At 42.2% G+C, this 22,535-nt stretch overlaps 1 protein-coding gene across 1 annotated transcript in view; it reads right to left on the minus strand.

Moving 5' to 3' along the window:
* Positions 1 to 22,535, minus strand: part of TSHR (thyroid stimulating hormone receptor) — a 74,778-nt gene that overhangs the window by 50,297 nt on the left and 1,946 nt on the right. The window contains exons 2-4 of the mRNA XM_089778258.1: positions 18,422 to 18,493; positions 7,809 to 7,883; positions 2,765 to 2,839 (exon numbers count right to left, since the gene is read on the minus strand). Coding sequence (XP_089634384.1) covers positions 2,765 to 2,839; positions 7,809 to 7,883; positions 18,422 to 18,493 — 222 coding nt within the window. The remainder of the gene's footprint in view (positions 1 to 2,764; positions 2,840 to 7,808; positions 7,884 to 18,421; positions 18,494 to 22,535) is intronic.

Below are 22,535 nucleotides of genomic sequence, written 5' to 3' on the forward strand. Positions count from 1 at the left end.
AGAACTGTCTATCCGGGATGGGGGTCGGGCCCCTTTAAGAACAGCCCTCAGCTAGCCTGAGGCAGCAGATCCACACTCTAAGTCCTGGTTCCGGCCAGCCTTAACTTGGGTTCAAGGTCCACTCAATGTGGACATGCTAGCTTGAATTAGCAAAACGCTAATTCGAATTAGTTTTTAGGTCTAGATGCACTAATTCAAATTAGCTTAGTTCAAATTAACTAATTCGAATTAAGTTAGTACGAATTAGTGTTGTAGTGTAGACATACCCTCTGAGCTTATAAGTGACCTGCAATGGAGACAAAATTGTGTTTGTGTCCATTTTTATAGCTCTATGGTATATCAACAGAGGCTAACATTTCCTCAACCTCCTAAACTCTCAATTATCCTGCTCAAAATCACAAAGGTTTTTTTGTTGATATTTTTTCATTGTGATTTTGGATCTCATATACCTTGCCTTTTTGGGGGAGTGGACTCCATGAACAAATGGAGAACTTTCAAGACCCATTTCTGTCATAGAATTTACAGCAAATTGGAACTTAATGGTGAACTTTGTCAGATGCAGCTATTCTGTGTTGTTATATGTGTGTGTATATAATTAATTAAAGTAAAAACCACATATTTCTGTTGTATATGTATTGTATCTATATCCATGGACTGGAGAGTCTAGGGCCAAGACAACCCTGATTACTGAATAAGATTTGAGGAGAATCAGGCAATTCCCTATAAAAAATGGAAGGTAGTTGCAGTAAAGGGGAATCCCAATTCACGCTGATATACTCAAGAGGGAGGAAAGAAAAGGGTTCCTAAAGGATCATTACACCAGAGAGTTTGAAAATAAAGTCTAATGAGCAAGAAGATCTATCCTAGGAAGTAAGAAACCATGACTAAGTTTGAGACTGGATATAAGAGCTGGGATGGAAGAAGACCTGGGAGTGAAAGAAAATACCAAGAGCTAAGTATAGACTTTTACTTTGTGTTGTTTGAATGGACTTTACTTGGAGACACTGGGTTCTTGTAAACTGGTGCCAGTATTAAATCAGCACCAGAAAAAGAAAGAATTTGTGAGTTCTTAAATGACCCTGAAAAAAGTGAAAACAGACAAAGAGCTTGAGAAGGTATACTTTGCCAGAAGGGGTTGCTCAGTAAATATCAGTCTTTTTAATAATATCCCTCTTCTCATCTTTCCTACAGATTCTGTGGCAACACACCTTCTTCACTTCTTAAGGCTCAGCATTTTCCCCTGTGGTAGTGGGCAGAGGGGAGAGAAGGGTGCATGGAATAAGTCAGTCTCATTCTGGATAGCTTTTATTCCTCACTCAAGTTTTATTTTTCAATATTTTACAAATAAACAAATTCATAATACCTCTCTGGAATGTTGCTATGTTATGTTGGCTAAAGGGCTTGGTTGCTTCTCCTACGGAAGGAGAGCAGTCTTCTACTCATGAGAAACCGTTTTTTCCCTGCTGCAGCTTGTCTCAGAATCATAGAATCATAGGGTTGGAAGAGACCTCAGGAGGCCATCTAGTCCAGCCCCTGCTTAAAGCAGGACCAACCCCAACTAAATCATTCCAGCCAGAACTTTGTCAACTCCCTCACCATAAAAACACAAAGATGGAGATTCCACTACTTTCCTAGGAAACCCATTCCAGTGCTTCAGCCCCACCTAGTGAAATAGTTTTCCTAATATCCAACTTAGCTCTTTTCCATTGCAACTTGAGACCATTGCTCCTTGTTCTGTCATGTGTCACCACTGAGAATGGCTTGGCTCCATTTTCTTTGGAAGCTCCCTTCAGTTGTAGTTGAAGGCTGCTATAAACTTCCCTCCCCCATTCTTCTCTTCTGAAGACTAAATAGCCCAGTTCCCTCAGCCTCTGCTCATACGTCATGTGCCTCTTCTGGTTTCCTGTCTCCCTCACCAGAACAGGTCACAGGCAACCTGTTCAACCTTAACTGGACTCACATGATCCTGGCTGAACTGAGATAATCCCTTTTCAGTTCATGGGAGGAAAAGGACCTTTACCATTCTGAGGCTGACATATCTGCATTCTAACACTCCCTAACAACTGTTCAGTCTGACAATTCCTAGAAAGGGACCATTCTAATAATCTACAAAACATAGGCCACATAATTTCATTCAGTAATTAAAGCATCATATCCAATAATTTATGGTTCTCTATTTGACATCTGTGATATTACTGAAATTACAGAGCAAGCAGTAAATAAAAGGAATACAAAGCCCAAACTAAGTTCCCTACCCTTCCTTCATGGCACTTTTACAACATTTTGCAATGTCAGTTTTCCAATGAGATGACAAATAAAGATGCTGATTAAGTGCAGGTATCTAACCCTTTCATCAAGAGCAGTCCAAGTTTATTCTGGTGTAATTACTATAGTAAAAAAGAAAATGTGTAAAATGAACACATTTATTTAAATGAATAGTACAGTATACCAAAGAATTAGCTATCCAAGTTCTGAGATGAGCTGGGGTTTTGAGACTAATGACACTCAGACTCTTGATCTAATTCTAGCCTGATTCAACCACCTACTCCAAAAACAGAACTAAGAGGACATAAGGCATTCCTGGGACTCCCTGATAAAACAGTTTACCGAACCTATAACTGGCCTTAGTTTAGCTGAATGCTTATATTAAAAGACAACAGGGAATTCATTTTCCATCCAGCTCTGAAGGAAAAAATAAATGGTTACACTGTAATAGGGCAACGTATACACTGAGAATAATCACTGAAGATTGTCAAATACTTACAGGTATTTTAACAGTGGGAGGTTCTTAAAGGCATCTGGATCTATGTAATGTAGATTTCTAGCATTGCGAATTTCTCTGTTAAAAAAAAGTTCAAATTAGGATATTAGCGAAAAACCAAAATATTGATGTTCACATTTGAAATTTAAAGTAAAAATCATTCAGAACTTGAAGCCTAGTGCAAAGAGATGCCTCAATCATCAGGAATCAATCAAAACTTTCAGTTGGTGTAAAAACTTTATCAGATAAACTCAACAAACGTTAAACTCTATAACAAAATACAAAAGTAATCATTCCATTGAGATCACTTGCAAAAGATGAGAGTTTCCATGAATGTATAGAGAGCAGCACACAGCAACAGAGGGTAATTATGTGGCCCCCAATGGTTCCACTGAAGATTTTTTTTTCATGATTGTGCACAAAATGTGCACATATCAAGAGCAAAATGCACATGTGCAGTCACTCTAATAAAAAATGTAGGAAACAATTCTGATCAAGTCTGGGGTGGGACAAAAGTTTACTAACGTCACTTTACTCTTTAACATCTACTATTTAAAATGAAGCAGTTTTGTAAACTCTGCACAAGCAACTTTTAACTAACATTATGTAGTTGAGCTGCATAAGGTGTGCATTCAAGAGAATGCTATCAAAGATAGCTCTCGTGGTAGATAGTGAAGTTCCCATGAGAAATTCCTTATAAGAAACAGGCACAGAATCTCCAGTTCTGATAAATTAGATCATTGTCAGGAGAAGTATACTGCAGCTCTTATTTTACTAGGAAAGAAATCTTGTATTTTTAAAATCTGAAAATAGGAGCTATTTGCATAGAAAAAAATGGAAGGTGCATGTTTTTAAAGAAACTTAACATATTGCACACAAAATAATTATATTTTGTTTGCAAAAATCAAACAATTAGGTCTTTGTAAAAGCCAGCTTTATGACTGCTTGTGCAACTCTAATTCTGTTCCCTTTTGCGTATCCGTTTAGTGCACCAAATTAGGCAGGGAAGGACACACAAGGCATAGGAAAATGTTGTAATTAAACTGTCACAATGTGTATGCATGAAGGGCCAGAAACTATTATAAATCTGGCATTTCCTGATTCATGATTGACTTTGTGACCTAAATAATAATGTCCTTTCAAGTTTGTTTCTGCATGTTAATACCTTAGGCTGTGTCCAGACTCCATGCCTCCGTCGACGGAGGCATGTAGATTAGCGAGATCGGAAGAGGGAAATGAAGCCGCGATTAAAATAATCGCGGCTTCATTTAAATTTAAATGGCTGCCCCGATCTGCCGATCAGCTGTTTGTCGGCAGATCGGGAGAGTCTGGACGCGATGCCCCGACAAAGAAGCCTTTCTTCATCGACACAGGTAAACCTGGTTTCACGAGGCTTACCTGTGTCGATGAAGAAAGGCTTCTTTGTCGGGGCATCGCGTCCAGACTCTCCCGATCTGCCGACAAACAGCTGATCGGCAGATCGGGGCAGCCATTTAAATTTAAATGAAGCCGCGATTATTTTAATCGCGGCTTCATTTCCCTCTTCCGATCTCGCTAATCTACATGCCTCCGTCGACGGAGGCATGGAGTCTGGACACAGCCTTAGACTGCTCTCTTTAAAGACCCCCCCCCCCAAAAAAAAAACTTAGTAGAAAATATTACTAGAGTTCAAGGTCAGAAGGGACTACTTAATCAACTATGACCTAGGATCACCTCCTAAAAGAAACTGAAGATGCTGGGGAATGAACCCAGGACCTCATACATATGAGAACAGAGTCCCTGTCTCATTATGTATAATTGTAACACTCCCACACACACAAATAATGTATAATCAAGTAGGACTTAAATCATTAATCTTCAGTCCTACAGTACAGCTTGCTACCCCTTGAACAACAGAAATAACTATCTTACGATAGCAACAGGAAAAAGACTATTACCCCTTTATGGAGAGGGACCATTGTATTCAGGTGCTGGTTAAGGGGAAGCTCAGTCTGGCCCAACTTTCTCCCTTCTATCCCAGCAGCTGGGGAGTTTCATTCCCATATGAATGGGGGAGGGATGCTCAGTGGTTTGAGCATTGGCCTACTAAACCTAGAATTGTGAGTTCAATCCTTGAGGGGGCCATTTAGGGATCTGGGGCAAATCTGTCAGGGATGGTACTTGGTCCTGCTGTGAATGCAGGGGACTAGACTTGGTGACCTTTCAAAGTCCCTTCCAGCTCTAGGAGATAGATGTATATGATGACTCAAAAGAGATTGTATGGGGCACAAGATAATAAAGTCATGTACCCCAGGTGAGAAGGATGTTCTCCTCTACCCTGCTACCGTCTGCTTTGGTGGTAGCATAGGCCCAGCCTTAAAATCTTCAAGTTTAATTATTACTTTGGTGTGTTGCTCAATTTTCCTAAGGAATGGAAGCGAGAAGGGAAACTGTTTTTTTGAAATCAGTTTATATTTCAACACAAACTGAACCAGCCCTCAGCCTCTGGACTCCTCCTCCCCCAACATTGGGGAGCCTGTCCTGGCACTCCAACTCCTGCTGCCCCCCACCCGACTGATTTTTCTGTGTGTCAGCAGCCTCTGACCCAAAAAAGGTTCACCACCCCTGGTCTAGACCTTCTAGAAACTAAGCTGACATATCAGAACAGCCAAATTATGATTACACAGATCTGCTGAGGGATTTTAACAGTTAGGGTATGTCTAGACTACATCCCTATGGTGACAGAGGGATGCAAATTAGACATACCGACATTGCAAATGAAGCAGGGATTTAAATCTCCCGCACTTCATTTGAATAAAAATGGCCACCACGTTTTGCAGAGTCAGCAGTTTGTTGGCAAAAAGTGGCTGTCAAGATGGGGATCGGGCGACAAAGGATACTAAGGGATCGGCTGACAAAGGCATTTTTTGTCGCCTGATCCCCGTCTTGACAGACATTTTTTGCAGACAAACTGCTGACTCGGCAAAACGTGGCAGCCATTTTTATTCAAATGAAGCGCAGGAGATGTAAATCCCTACTTCATTTGCAATGTTGGTATGTCTAATTTACATCCCTCTGGTAACAGAGAGATGTAGTCTAGACATACACTTAGATATGCCAAGCTGAAGAGAGCTCTCAGCTGCCCATGAAGGACGCTACTAATTCTCTCTCAATCGAATGTTTACATGGGATGTAAAGGGAGAACTGGTTAAAAAGTTATGGATTTTCAAAGAAAGAGTATCAGACAGCTGATGAATCTAAATAGAAGTGAATCCTGCATGTCAGGCCTAATGTTCTATCCTGATTTGAGGTCTGCATTCTGTTTGTATAGCGTGGATTGGATGAAGGCAGACAAGAGGTCTGCATATAGGAGATATCTCTAATTTATACCATGAACAGTATACATGAGTGTATATTGGAACTGGTACATTATATAAAGGTAGAAGATAGAATAGATGAGTTTTCTGCTTCACAGTGGAATCGTTGGTAGGGAAAATCTGATGTATCTGGGCTGCACATGGAGAAAATACATTTTAGTCTCTTGACTATAGTGAGTGGTGGGGATGACAGAGGCTATACTCGTATCTGTAGAGAGGGTCGCAGGCAAAATGTTGATGCTTCTGGCCAATAATGGGCCAGGTGATCTGTAAGATTTTTATAAACGAGTTGGGTCATATGTGATAGGGGCCTGTCTAGAGAGAGTTTGTACCGAATAATAAAAATGTACATGATGTAGAATTTATAGATGTAAGAGTGGTTTCTGATCTATATATTGAGGATGAGGACAAAGTAAACATTGATTTTGGAATATGTGAAGAGATGCTTTAAATGTATGTATTTTTAAAGCTATCAACTGATTTTTTTATCTAAACCTTGACTATTTATTTACACCTTATTTTTAAACTGAAACACTCTGTGATGGAAAATGAACACATTTTAATTTGATTAATTATAAGTTACCATAACTAAAATCATAATTAAAAATCAATCATCAGGTCTGTGTGGAGTCATGGGAGAGTGTTGTGGGGAGACTCCCTTCTGGTCCTCATTATCACTGTTGCTGGAAATTGACGGTGCTGAGGGACACATAGGCTGTATAAGGACCATCAGCCCTGACTCCATGGGTGTTCTGTGGCCAATAAGTTCCCTTCCTCTCCCAGTGCTTCCTGCCCACTGATCACCTTATTCTTTTCCCCTGCACTCCCACCAGTCATGATTGACTGTTTTGCAGTGCTTTGGAGGCTGGGGAAGGGGAAGGAGCAAGGACTCAGTATGCTGTGGGGAGAGGCGGAACTGGGAAGGAAGAGGTGGGGTAAAGGTGGAGCAGGAATTTGAAGGGGTAGGGTAGGAGTGGAGCCTTAGGGAAAGGGGTGGAGTGGGGGCAAAGCCAGAGGTCAACCTTTCCTACAGCACTTTTCAAAGTTGGTGCCTCTAATAAGGATGCTCCTTGCAGACAATCTGTTTGTGCCAAAAAAAGAGGTGATTAATTCACCAATGCAACAGTAATACCTTTCTGTCAGTCAGTGACAATTAAGGCATCAGTGCTGAGCAAGGCAATGGTGCCAAAGTCATGGTCGGCACCAGACGTGGCTGCATGCTCAGAGTCATATCCATTGCGGGTGAGCCAGCTACTGCACATACAGAGTGCAACTAAGCACTGCTACAGAAAATCTCCATTCAACAGCACTGGGATGCACCGTCACATAAAGTGGAGCACCTATAGGAACAGCACTAGAAGAAGAAGCAGGAAATACCACATAGTGAACTTTGTTTACAAAAAGACAAGGAGACATCACTGAAAAAGAAAATAAAGTGAGGCAATGCAAACAAAAGAAAACAAGGAATAAAAATAGATAAGTCCATGCAATGGATGTACAGAAGGAAAATGCTATGAAACACAGAGAAGGTGAGGGTAGAGTATGGAGGAGAAAGAAGCAGAAGAACAGGTACAGTAGTAGTTAAACATTTAGCACCTTATAGAAGAGGATGAGAATGTAAACATATTGAAAGAGTCTTGTTATTCCATTCATTTTTCAAGGAAATACACTTATTTTCCCAATGTACTTACATATGAGTGACTTTGCTTAAACTATAGAAGGAATGGTTCTCCAGCCTTTGTAACGTAGCATCTATGGAGATGTAGCTAAACATCAGGGAAACAGAAAAAAACAAGTCAAACAAAAAGACAGATTGTAAGCAAAGACTAATGCTCATTGTGCTTGTTTTATTGTTCCTCCCCATTCCCTTCAGCTCTCTGTTTGTTTTAAGGGAATGTCGTAAATCATTGTACAATATCAAGCACAAATCCCTTATTCTGATTAGATCCCAAATTCATACAACATAGTTAAATCACAAAGACATGAAGAATACATCAGGGAATCAATTGGAGTTCACTTTGTTGAGATGTCATAATCAGTAGTGCTGACCAGCACCTGGTGACTAAGGGGTTAACTCTGTAACTAGCAAGGCAGTGGGGTGGTCAGCCAATAACAAATTCAGGTAGGTATTTCAAATTGGGAAAGAGGGGTTTTCTCTCTCTGCTTTTTGTTTGAAATTCAGAGCAGTTTCTTCCAAGTACTGAAGGAGATGGGAGACACTTCTCTCTCCAAGAACAGACTTCTTACAAGGTGTTGTGGGAGAAAAATCAAATAACTCCAATTGTGTCTAAGGGGAGACTGTGCAGAAATCATAACTTTCTAAAAGAAAACTGCTGTAAGGGTTAAAAAGTTTTCCAGGCCTCTCTCCTTGTAACAGAGAGAAATCAAATTAGCTCTAATCAAAGACCCTTACAAATGACTATCTCAAATTCATGGATACTCCTAGTCTGTCACAATTTGTCATGTAAACCCTTATCTTTGTCACAGTTTGCCTTGTAGACTCCTCCACTCAAGTTCTCATGTGGCTTTGTGTACTGTAAAAACTTACTTCTAGCACTCCTGGGGTGAACAGAAGTCTCAAAGTACTTCTGCTGAGACTTTGATATGTTAAAGAAGAACAATCCACAACTGAGCTGTCTAAGCATTCTGTATAAAGGATACCTGAATCTGTCTGTCAGGGCTGCTGCTTCACTCTTGGAAGTGACAGCCTGCATGCATGCATCATAAAGTTTTCTCTTTTAGGTTTCTCTCCTGCCTCACTGATTTGACCTCCGGCCTCGGACCCTTCTGGGGGCTCTGTACCCCAGGGGAGCGAGATTTCCCCCTCAATTTGGTGTCAGAAGTGGGATGGCTTGGAACTCCAGTTGGAAAGGCTGATGACGGGGAATGGGAACGGACTACAGCGCGCATCTGGAGGGTAAGGGATCAATTTAAAATCCCCCGGTCCGCCTCCCTGTTCTCGTCACCAGCTGGACCGGCTGGCGGTAAGAGTCATCTTTTACTTAAAATTTTTTGTTAAGAGGCTTGAGGGAAACTTAAAACGAAAACACTGGGTATAGCCAAATAGGGGTTGGATTTTGTTGTTGTTGTTGTTGTTGCTGACTGATTGGTGGCGAGTCCAAGCACATGGTTTTGAGTGAGTGAAGTCCGGAGGGGGACCGCAGCCGCACCAGTGCTGTCAGTGTCACTGCACAGCTGCTGAAAGCAAGGGCGGTTTCCCCCGGCACATAAGGAGTGTGAGTGAAGCTGACAGTTTGTGTGGACTCCCACACTATCCTTGGAGAGGGTAGTGTTGCTGGACGCCTGTGCTATCCTTGGAGAGGGTAGTACTGTTGGGCTCCTGCGCTGTCCTTTGATTGGACAGTGCTAACATGGATAAGATTGCTCCCTCAAGTCTGTCTCCTACTGAGGGGAAAGGTTTCTCACAGCCTGGGACTCCCTTGTCTCAGATGATCAGTCAGCTAGGTATTGCCTGCAGGTTTGAAACTAAGGAGACTTAAGGAATTATTGAGCATTTGGAATGGCTATACTCAGGGGAATTCCCAGAATACATGGCAACTAGAACTTTGACTTACAAAAGCTTGCTTATCTTAGAGTTTTCCTCGAGGAAAAACATCCTAACCAGATGGAATATTGGTGCCTCTGGGAGGATGTGGCAGTAAAAAAAAAATATAATCAGAGCATTATGGCTAGCAAAAAAGATTCTATTGAAAAGCTGCAGCAAGAATTGGCTACTCTAAAGAAACAGCTTGATTCCCCAGATGTGCCATCTGCACCCCCACCCCGCTTTGGACCCTTGTCAGCTGAACATTCTTTCCTGTTATCTCCCTGTTCTCCTGTAAACCTTATGGGACGTGACTTGTTGTGTAAATTGGGTGCAAACCTTCTCTGTAGAGAGGAAGGGATATTTGTTGACCTTCCCCCCATCAGACCCCAAATTTGATGGCATTACTACTCTCAGAGGAATCTGATGAGACCTCAGGACATACACCCCTCCTGGACGTCTCAGAAGTCCCAGAGACATTGTGGGCAGCCCATGTGAATGAAGTGGGGTTGCTAGCCTCTGCAACACCAGTGCAAATAACATACAGACACAACAAGCCTTTCCCAAGGGTAGCCCTGTATCTATTGGCTAGGGAGGCACAAGAGGGCATTAAGCCTGTAATCTCTCCCTCCTTAAACAAGGGATACTTGTTTATACAACTTCACCATGTAATACACCTATACTACCTGTGAAAAAGCAAATCTATAGATGTGTAGAAGACCTAAGAACCATTAATAAGTTTGTAATCCCTAGATTTCCAGTAGTACCTAACCTGGTTTTCTGTAATAGATTTATGTTCTGCCTTCTTTTCTATTCCAGTGCATAAGAATTCCCAATTTCTCTTTGCCTTTTCCTTTCAGGGTCATCAATTAACCTGGACATGTTTTTGTAAAGTTATTGTAAAAGCCCTACTCTGTTTTCTCAGTTTTTAAAAAGCTGACCTTAACTCTCTCTCTCTTCCCTGCAGTTCTGTGTTAGTTCAGTATGTTGATGATGTGCTAATTGCTAGTAAAACTGAGGAAAAATGTAAAACTGATACCTCTATGTGTTAAAGTGTCTTGCTAAAAAGGCTCACAAGGCTTCCAAAGCCAAATAGCAATTTGTAAAACAAAGAGTTCAGTACTTGGAACATTTACTTTTAGGAGATGGCCGCCAGTTAACACCTGAACGAATCTCAAGTTTTTTTCATTCCTCACCCTTTCACCAAAGTCAGGTATACAAATTTCTGGGTACTGCAGGATATTGCAGACAATGGATTCCTAACTTTTCTGAACTCACCAAACCCCTTACTATTCTACTCTTAATCTTAGCTCCTGACCCAGTGACCTGGTCCCCAGAATGTGAATCTGCTTTCCTTTACCTTAAAACTCTTCTCTCAGAGCCACCTGTTCTAGGCTTACCTAATTATAGCAAGCCTTTTACTCTGTTTTGTCATGAACAGGATGGAATTGCAGCTGGAGTTCTCTGTCAACCCCTTGGACACACACCTCGTCCAGTAGCTTATTTTTCTGCAACACTGGACTCAGTAGCCCGTGGGTTCCCACTTTGTCTGAGGGCAGTTGCAGCTACTGCTGAATTACTTTAAAAAGGCCCAACCTGTCACATTAGGCCACAGCATTATCTTACAGGTCCCTCATGCTGTCTCTGCTCTCTTACAGCGACACCGCACTCAGCACCTATCTGTTCAGAGACAAACCCTGTATAAGAATGTTATCCTCTCTTCCCAAATGTGGTAATTGAAAGATGTAATGTACTTAACCCAGCTACTTTTTCTCCTTTACCCTCTAATGGTAAAGCACATACCCATAACTGTGAAGAATTGCTTGAGCACTGTGTAAAACCTCCCCAAAGATTTGTCTGATCAACAGCTGGAAAATGCAAATCTTGTATTGTATACTGATGGCTCATATAAAAGAAATTCAGTTGGTAAACTAAAGGCTGGATATGCAGTGGTCTCAGATAATAATGTTTTAGAGGCCTTGTCTCTTCCAGGAACCAAAATCAGCTCAGGCTGCTGAGCTCATCGCTTTAATTCGTGCTTGCCTTTTAGCTTCCGGACAGTCTGCTGCCATTTATACTGATTCAAAGTATGCTTTCTCTATCATGCCACAGGACAAATTTGGAAACAACGAGGTTTCCTTACCCCTTCTGGCTCTGCTATCTCTCATGGTCCCCTTATCTCCCAACTCCTTGATGCTATTCAGCTACCCACATCCCTTTCTATTACCCATTGCCCGGCCCACACAGGTGCCACTGATCCTGTTTCTCTGGGTAATGGGAGTGCTGATGCAGCAGCCAGACATGCAGCAGCACATGGACCTCTGGCTCCCTTTCAGATTCTGGTCTCTCTTTCCCTCCCTGTTTCTTTGCAGGACCTGATAGAACTACAGCAAGCTGCTCAACCTGCAGAGAAAAACCTTTGGGAGAAAGCAGGCTGCTCCTTATCCCCAGCTGGGATAATGGGTGCACCTGATGGCTGCCCAGTTGCCCCAAAAATCTCTCACACGGCAGCTTGCTCAGGTGTCTCATCAAATGACACACATGAGCAAAAGGGGGGTGGCCTCACAAATCCCAAAACAAGGGTACGCCCCAGGCGTGCACCTAGAAGCTGTCTCAAGAATATCTAATTCATGTGTGATTTGTAAGCAGTTTAATGTTGCAGGAGGCCCACACGCTAGCAGCCACACAGAAAGAAAAAAACCTAGACATAAAATGACGGTTAGGAGAGCTTGCACCTGCAGGTAAAGGAAGCCCTCCCAGTACCTACTGATGTGCCGTGCCACAACATCCAACCAGGCGACTACATGTTCGTGAAGGAACATCGCAAAAAGAATTCCCTGACAGCCCGGTGGGAAGGACCGTTCCAATTGCTGCTCATCACCCACACAGCAGTAAAGGTGAAGGAGCGCCGCTCGTGGATCCACGCAAGTCATGTACGCCGAACTGCAAATCCAACAGAGCTGATTGACCCCGTCACCCAGGACCCCTCCCTGGAGGAATCACCTGAGGACGAGGTTCAGCGGACCGAGGCGGCAGACACTTAAACCAGACTGTTACCAAACCGGCCTCCACCAGGAGCTTCGAGGTACAACCTGAGAGGTAGGACTGTACCAGCAAAGACCTACAGGTGAGCCTGGAGCCCTGTAGCTCTCACAAAGGGAAATCCATTCCAGTATTGAGTGAACTAAGAGACTACGAAATCTCGAAGAGTGCCTGCAGAGGCAAGCCAAACAATACTAACTGATTAAGTTTAGTTAAAAGACTGCTTTGCTAGTTGCTAGATAATTACTATATTATTATTATTATTATTATCCTTTCTACTTTAGAGACTTAAGATACTATAATAAGATGGGGATTGTTTTCCTTCTTTTAGTAGTCAGAATAGCCTTAGTATATAACTTTCCCCACCCTTATTGGGAAGCCCTGCAAAAGGTTGTGTCCCTCACCAATACAAGTGATACAAGTGACTGTTGGATATGTGAACAGCTTATAGAAGGCTCTGAAGGCCTTTTACCATTACAGTTTATCCCAACTCCTGCCTCCCTGTGGGCCAGACCCCTAAAATTCAGATCTACTGGTAGTCAGTACTGTGCAGGAGAGCGGGAGTGGGTAGATGCCCAGAATGATAACACTGTGCCAGAAGTACATAGTCATGGGGGGGGACAGGCAGATTTGGCATAAAAATCTGATTGCCTCAGAGATTCCCCTTACTCAAGCATTACATCCATCAGGGAATGCTTCCCTTATGTTTCCCTTATGTTTTAAAAGCAATATTGGCACTGGTAAAGATCTGGGGGTGAATGGGCAGTGGATCATTTACCCAACTGATAAAGAAAACCTCCCTCTAAGATAAGAATTCATCCTAGCAAAAGAAGAATACTTAAGAATGTCTAAAATAACTTTGAGTAATACTCCAATAGGAGTATTAAAGGGGGGAATTGTGGGAGAAAAATCAAATAACTCCAATTGTGTCTAAGGGGAGACTGTGCAGAAATCATAACTTTCTAAAAGAAAACTGCTGTAAGGGTTAAAAAGTTTTCCAGGCCTCTCTCCTTGTAACAGAGAGAAATCAAATTAGCTCTAATCAAAGACCCTTACAAATGACTATCTCAAATTCATGGATACTCCTAGTCTGTCACAATTTGTCATGTAAACCCTTATCTTTGTCACAGTTTGCCTTGTAGACTCCTCCACTCAAGTTCTCATGTGGCTTTGTGTACTGTAAAAACTTACTTCTAGCACTCCTGGGGTGAACAGAAGTCTCAAAGTACTTCTGCTGAGACTTTGATATGTTAAAGAAGAACAATCCACAACTGAGCTGTCTAAGCATTCTGTATAAAGGATACCTGAATCTGTCTGTCAGGGCTGCTGCTTCACTCTTGGAAGTGACAGCCTGCATGCATGCATCATAAAGTTTTCTCTTTTAGGTTTCTCTCCTGCCTCACTGATTTGACCTCCGGCCTCGGACCCTTCTGGGGGCTCTGTACCCCAGGGGAGCGAGATTTCCCCCTCAGTGTAAGTAGGGAAAAGTTTAGCTAGTCCATCAGGATTTATTGTTTTTGTTTGTTTGTTTGTTTGGGGATGTGGAAATAATGTCTGAGCTTGTTAAGTGTTTTTTTTCTTTTTTGTAACTAAGTTTTTAGCCCAGCGACTTTCCCTGAGTATCTATATGAATTGGTGGCTCTTTCCATCTAGCCACTTTATTATGCTTGCAACTGTAGTTTTGTTCTGAAAATAAAAGATTTTTTTTTTCTAATTAACCGGGATTGAGTGATTGTTGTATGCTTAGGACTCAGTGCCTAGTTACAAGGACAGAGTTCATTGCTGTCTGTGAATTCCCTCTGTTTTTCCCAACTCCAAGCAAAACGGAAGTTGAGGCAGGGGGAGAGTTTTACCTTAGGGAGGAGATTTCCCAAGTGATCTCTTCCCTGGTTTTCTTGGAATTATTTGGGTGGTGGCAGCGGATTCCCCCAAATCTGGGTATTAGGATTTTAGGGGGAAGTTTTTGTTCCAGAGCCTGTCGAGGCAAGGTTTTGGAGTGCTCTTGTGGGCCCCCACTTCTGCATTTATCATGCCAGAATGGGGAACAGCTTTGACAAGGATGCATAAGCCCCAATTCAGGTTCTTTTCTCCCAAATCCATTTGGCAATGAAGAAATTCTCTTGGGAGACCTAGCTCTTACAGAGAGTAAACATTTTTTGCTGGTCTGGGAACAATAGAGATTAAGGAAACAAAGATAGCCTGTGAGCTGTCACTGCCACAAATGCTCTTAAATTCACTGGGGCATGGACTACACTGGGAGTTTAGACAGAATTTAGCCGTATTAGGTCAATTTTCTAAAGAATCCACAACACCAAGCCCATTCTGTCAACCTTAAGGGCTGTTAAAGTTGATTTCAGTACTTCTGTCTTTCTCAGAGAGTAATGGTAAATTTGACCTTGCATGGTCAACTTTAGGGTAGTGCAGATGCAATGCTGTGATAATTAATGTTCTTGACCTCTGCGAGGTGTCCCACAGAGCCAAGATGTGAATGCTCTGGCCAGGATTTTCAACTCTGCTACTCTCCAGGTACACAGGAAAAGCCCCAGGAAAATTGAATTTCATTTCCCATTTGGCCAACATGGTGAGCAGACCTGAAAGGAAGCAACACATCTAACCAGCACTGCTGACCATGAATGCCCAGGGTCACAAGTGAGCTCCAGCATGCAGTGTGCAGGAGATCCTAGACCTGACTTCTGTGTGGACAGAGGAATCCATTCAGGCAGAACTACTATGGTGATCTGTCCATGGGGCCATCACAACCAGTATTTTATCAGCATATCTCAGACAAATAAGCTATATTGTGAAACCCCACATTTGCCTTCCTTCCACTCCCAGCCCCACACCTATTCCTCTTGTTTCACATGATACCTGCTTCCCTTCCTCTCCCAGAACTCACCTTGCCTGCTCTTCATCATCTCTTTCCTCTTCCTCAGGAGCCTAGCTCCCCATTTCCCATTTTCCCAAATCCATCTACCCTTCACTAACACTACTCTCCATGTAACCTCCTCCTAAAAAGCTTCAGCAGAACCCATTTCCCTGTGGAATTGATTTGGGTTTATTTAAAATGTGGTGTACTGAGATTTTTTTCTGTCTTTTTTTTTTCTTCAGTGTAGTGGGTAGATGGCAGGAGTTTCTCTGAAACTCCCTCTGCATGACAAACTAGGAATCCTTCCCTTGTCCTTTCATAGAGAGAGAACAGGAGAGAACAGCAGTGGTACTCTAGTGATCACAAAGTGGTGTCAGAACTATTCACATTTCTCCAGCAGGGGGAGGGCCATTGCAATGACCATGCAGAGCAAGTTAGAGGCTGGACAGCCAGAATTTCAGCTGAGCTCTTTTTGAGCACTAGAAGATACAGTAATCTCATAGACAACTTTGTCATCTGCTAGAAGTGCCTTTTCCTGCCCCATTGTCATGCTTTTTACTCCTTTGTCTCCTGCTATCTCTCAGTCACTTATTCCTCAGTTTTTGCTTCTCCTTTCTGTGAGGGTTCCCTCCCTCCTGTATGAGATTGTCATATGTATAAAATATGCATAAATTGAAGATTCTTTGGACAAAATGCTTCATGTAACCTATCAATTTTAATGTCACTGTCTTCTGGATTTGTATATCTTATTTTGGTGTACATATCATTCTTGTATGTAAAGTTAGAAGCATGGGGTATGGAATGGTATATGTTTTTAAATATGCAAATGAAAGCCATGAAGGGTGTTTCCAATGCTTGGACACCTTAATGACTGGGTGATGGACTTAATGACTTTAGAACAGCCTTTTTGTCTTGTAAGTCTATGAAGTGGTTATTCTTAGGAAGACATGTGACCACCTCAACTAGTAGGGTCTGACCAAGTAATTTTCCATGTACCTTGGGAGTGAGAACAAGTTCCCACCCAAAGTGGAATGTATAAAACAATGGGAAGCTATCCATCCTTTTGTCTTTAGTTGGCATGACACACCCAAGGGAATAGCCAAGGATCCTAGAGAGAGAAAAAGATCTTTGCTGGATTGAAAGTTTAGCCGAAATAAAAACTGTTTTAAGGTAAGTCTGCAATAAGCTTTAGTGTGTTAGAACTAACTATACATTTTCTTTTATTTTAAATTTCTAATTTACTTTCCTTTATCCATTTTCATTTGCAACCATTTAAATTCTACTGTTGGTACTTAATAAAATTACTTGTATTTACTATCAAGCCTAGTGTAAATAATTGTTACCTGGGGGAGCAACCAGTGTGCACATCCTCCTTTCATTACTAAAGTGGGATTACCTGAATGTGCTTTCAACATGCGAAATACTCACACAGTGAAAGACACATTTATTTGGGGTTCTGATCCCATTTGGAGGTTGGTTTCCTGGATTCTGTGTCTGCATTGGTTTTTTGGGGGGTGGGAGGTAATTTCAGCTCTGTGCCTTGGCTGGTGAAGTCTAAGAGATCTGTCCCAGCAGGACAGGGTGGTGAGAAGCCCCAAAGTAGAACAAGAAGGTGAGTGTCAGTGGCATTGTCAGCACTCTGGGAAGCAGTGATTGCCCTCTGTCATGCTCTCCTCCCCCCTTTTCTTGGAACCTCTTTCATTTTCACCCTTCCTGCTGCTGCTGCCTCCACTCCCTGCCTTTTCACCCTTTTGCTGTTGCTTCCTCCCACTCTTTGATGTACCCAACATCAGTTTACCTCCTCCTCCTGCTGCTAACACCTCTGGCCACTGCCTCCTCTCCTCATGACTACCCTCCTTCCTGATCGTCTTCAGGAAGACTGCTGTTGCTTGGGAGCTCAATTGGGATCTGATGAGAAAGTGTTTGTCCAGCTGCTATGGCAAGTGCTGGATCTGGCTAGCAAGAAGGTATTTCTCTGAGTAATATGGCCCCACAGTCTCAGGAGAAGAGGCAAGAAGAGTCATTCACCAGAGAGTTTCAGGGCAGGTGTGAGGGGTTATAACAAATCAGCTACCCAGCTGCCAAGGGAGTTGGGGCTGGTGCCTATGAGTATTGAGGAGAAAGGGCTGCCTCAGCTCAGTGCAGATGGAGTTAGGCAACAACTCAAACCACCCCATTAGAAAGCGTGTGGTCAAGAAAACTCCACCAAGCCCTGTGGCATGCCCATCCATACAGGCTTTTAGCTTGGGCCTCCAGCCTGGGGGCAGCTCTCCTGCATGCTAAGGGGTGCTGAGGAGGCAAATGCAAAGCACTGCTTCCCTCAAGTATTCAGGGATTTTCTCCTTGGCCTGGATGCTTGGTCAACATGCCACATCTCCACCTGCACCTCCAATCTGTGCCCCACCCTGTAGCACAATCCCAGAGCCAGCACCTTGCACACTCTCCTACTCCTCAATACTCTGTTCAAGCCTGCCACCAAATTTCCTCCCAGAGCTTGCACCTCTTACCTCTTCCCACACCGAAATCCCTCAATCCTGTCCCAGAGCCCAATTCCCAGTCCCAGGCCATCGAAAGTGAGTGAGGGTGGAGGAAAGCAAATGATGGAGAGAGGGGAGAATGGAGCGAGGTCTCAGGGAAGGGGTGTAGCCTTAGGGAAAAGACAGGGCAGATCCCGGGTTGCAGAAATTTAAAAAATGATCTTGGACATAAAAAGATTGGAGACTACTATCTTAAAGTATAGCCTTTGTAACTTGATATGAGAGAAAGTTACATACAAGAAGAATTTTTTGAGGGAAGGGAAAGAAGTGGTTCTTTTTAGTGTTTTATTAAATTATAAAAACTTAAATACTTACATCCTGGAGATGTTGGGGAGATTAGAAAATGCTTCACTTGGAATTGTTCTCAGATGAGTCTCCATAAACCTCCTACAAAAACAAATGTCTGTAAGTTAATGTCCTTCAAGGAGAAGTGAAATGTATCAAAGCCTTGTATCACTCCAACTCTACCTACTACTCTGCTCTCATTTCTTTGTATTCTCAGTCTCATAATGTTTGCTTCTGCATCATGACTCCCTTTGCACTGTTCTCTGTTCTATTTGATATATATACACTTCCATTCTAAAACAGGACCTTTGTCTTTTACACTATGTCAGGAACATAATAACTGACTGAATGACAAAAATATGGAAAGCCTGCCACTGAAACTAAAGCCTGACACTGAAAATGTTATTACATTGTGTGACAGACCCAAACCAGCAGGCTGCTGCACTCTAAGGGTACATCTAGACTACATGGCTCCGTCAACGGAGCCATGTAGATTTGTTTGTTCAGCAAAGGGAAATGAAGCCACGATTTAAATAATCGCAGCTTCATTTAAATTTAAAAGGCTTCCCCGCTCTGCCGATCAGCTGTTTGTCGGCAGATAGGGGCAATCTGGATGCTCCCCTGTCGACATGAAAGCCCTTTATCGACCTCCCCGGTAAACCTCATCCCACGAGGCGTAACGGGGAGGTCGATAAAGGGCTTTCAGGTCGGCGCAGGAGCTTCCAGACTAGCGCGCTGAGCCGACAAACAGCTGATCAGCTGTTTGTCGGCTCAGCACGGCAGCCATTTAAATTTAAATGAAGCCGCGATTATTTAAATCACAGCTTCATTTCCTTCTGCTGATCAGCCTAATCTACATGGCTCCATTGATGGAGCCATGTAGTGTAGACACACCCTAATAGAGGGTATGTGTACAGGGCACTGGGTAAATAGCTTTCTCTTCCCCAAATAAGCTCCTAAAGACTGCTTTCATGAAATGAAGGCAAGCAGACACCTTGGGCTAGTTAATGACTTGCGTGAAGGAGCAAGCTAATTAAACACCCAATTAAAGCCAGTGGGGCTGCTTTAAAAGGTTTACCCCCAGGTGAGGAGGATGGGAAGACAAAGAATGATGGACCAGAAGGAGGAAGTGCGGTACAGAAGGACTGTGTGTAGATGAGCTGAGGACTGACTGGTTAGCAGGTACCAGAGGGAAAGCACTTGGAGGGGATCATTTGGGAAATTGGCCCAGGAAAAAAGCTGCCAAACTGGAAGCAAAACAATCCTGTCTGTTGTCGCTGCCTTAGGGACTTTGCGCTGGAACCTGGAGTAGTGGGTGGGCCTAGATTCCCCCTAAACCTCCCCCATGCCAACACAGAGACTGCCCCAAGAAGGAAGACCAGGACTATAGAGAAGTTTTCAGCCTGAAACCATGAACTAGCCTGTTATGAGGGTGGCTCAGTAAGCTGTGGTATTTGCCTCTTGTAAAGAGAAAGAGGCTGTGTGGAGGGCCACAGAGAGCCTCCAAGGCTAATACTATCGGCCAGTAGGCCCACAAGGCATGGCCAGAGCTTTGCCACAATTGCAAAATATGAAACCAAGTCTAACACCATAATAGTCATAATGCATATTGCATAATGCACTCCAATCCATTACTAATTTCCTCTCTTATGACTGTATTGGCCCTGCAATGCCATATGAGACATCAATTTGTGATTCCATCACAAATCAATAAACTTGATTTGTGCTAATGAAGTCAATAGCTGAGACTCAAAAATTCACAGGAAGCAAAGACATGAAGAAAAGGTGCCATTTGATTGTAGTTATCCTTCTTAAATGGAGAAAGGCAAAGCTTTTAAAGGGTCTCTGAAAAATACTGAAGTGAAAAATGTTGACATCTTTCTGATTAGTACTGTAACACTGAATTGAGCAGTTCGTCCCTTGCTCAGCATTCTCCTAAATCTCATTTCTGTTTGTAGACTACGAAACCAAGCTACTCTGTCAAAAACACATTCCGATTTCTTGGCAGAGTCAAACACAGTGCAAAGAGAATGGATTGGCATGGTAAATATCATAGCACCAACCTTAAATAAAGACATCTATAAAGATAAGATGTCTAATTCTTGCATTTCAGAGAAAAATATTGTCAGAAAAAACAGATAACATCTGGAACAAAAACAAATGAACAAATCAATGGAAAAACCCTTGCCTTCACCTCTTAGACAGCTCTTTGCTTCCAGGGTTTCAGCTAGTAAGAGTGACTAACTACTATCATTTGTGATAAGTGAAACATGCAATAGGTAATCTTTCTCCATAAATTTCAATCAAAAACACACATCTCTGCTTCTAATTAAAAAGCCATCTGGAGCTATTAATAGTGTCTGAGGCTAACAGCAGTACTCTAGGGAAGGGAATATTCTGTCACCTGCTGCAGCAATGAAACCCAAAACAAGAACCAGGGCAACAGCCTTTCTAAAGTATGAAGCAATAACATAACCTTAAAGGTTTCTCCTGACTGCAAACCTAGGGTGCTAGTTATAATATATGTTCCTTAACTTACTAGACCTTAATTATGTATCAAGGATAATACTTCAATTAGTAAAATTAATACTCTATGATTTGCGTTATTTTGAAATCAAATTCAATTTGTTTTAGACAATTGTTATGAATTAGTTCATCAATGACACTGATAGCTAATTAGCTATTTTACAAGGGCAACAAGTCAAGCACCAGGGTACAAGTCTACTAAATGCAAAGTGTTCAGAGCTCCTACAGTCATCTGAATATGGATCTCATCCCCTCCGCATGATTGCACTTCACTGTTGAAGAGACAAATAAGGCTCTTTCATTCACTAAATCCAAGAAAGCTGTAGGATGTGATAATGTATTCCCAGAATTTCTTAAAAATCTCAGGGCCACGGGATGGAAATGGCTAACAGCACTGATATCCAAGATCCATTCCCCTGGGTTCGTCCCAACGTACTGACACAAGACTATGGTTATTGCTATTGCTCAAATGAGAAGCTAACTACTTATCCCTCTTTGTACCAGCCCATATTATTCCTCTGCATATCAAACAAGCTTATGGATTAGATACAGTATTACTAGTAAGAATGTTGCTTGTAGAAGCAAAATTACTGACTGAAGAGTGGATTTCAGAAATGAATGCAGCTGCCTCTTAGCTTTAAACATACACTGAGATGGAAGAATATTCTTAAGATTTAAGAATGGAGCAGCTTTCTTACATCTGATATCTTACATCTGTGGAGGCTTCAGAGGGGTAGCTGATTTAGTCTGTAACTGGAAAAACTTAAAAAACCACAAATAGTCTAGCAGCACATTAAAGACTAACAAAATATGCAGATGGACAGCCTCTTTCTGAAAGCCAGCAATATTATCCCGTGCAAAACACACCCAAACTCTCTTCTGAGATGTTTTGACCAATTCCAGATTTTGCATTTTCCAGGTCAGCGGTTGTGCATTCTTAAATGCGGAGCCTACCACAGAGGTAAGTCTCAGCATGATTCTGTTTAATATTTAGACTAGTAATCTTCCCCAAACATCATGGAAATTTGTTTGTACTGATGACATTGCTCTCATCACACAGGTACAGAATTTATTTACTGTAGTACAAATTCTAAGGACCTTTAAAATCATGGGAGAACATTTCTTATATTGGCAGCTAAAATAAAACCCCAATAATTGTGTCACATGTCAGCATTTCATCTCTAAAAAGTCAAAGGGCTTGAACAAAACTTCATGTGGGCTTTTGGGGTAAGCAGAGAACATATGATCCCACCCAAAAATATCTTCATCTGACAGTAGACTGAAGACTCACATACTACCAACAGCTAAAAAATCGAAAACAAAACAAAGATCTCATTCTGGAAACTTGAGGATCTATGTTTGATGTCAGTGCAAAAACTCTACAAGACATTCTCACCGGCTTTCTGCTCTACAGCATAATACTGTTCAACCATATGGTAACACAGTTCCTATACATCACTTGTAGATTCTTAACACCATTATGTAGATTATTACAGGTACAATAAAACACCACAAGCGTGCTTCCCAAGCTGGTCCACAGATATTCATCCCAAATTTATTATGACGAGAAAAAATCCTTCAGGAGTTCCATCATATTCAAAGATACAAGTTTCTTCCA

Source organism: Pelodiscus sinensis, chromosome 5 (genome assembly GCF_052426305.1).
Source record: "Pelodiscus sinensis isolate ZL-2025 chromosome 5, ASM5242630v1, whole genome shotgun sequence".
Taxonomy (NCBI): domain Eukaryota; kingdom Metazoa; phylum Chordata; order Testudines; family Trionychidae; genus Pelodiscus; species Pelodiscus sinensis.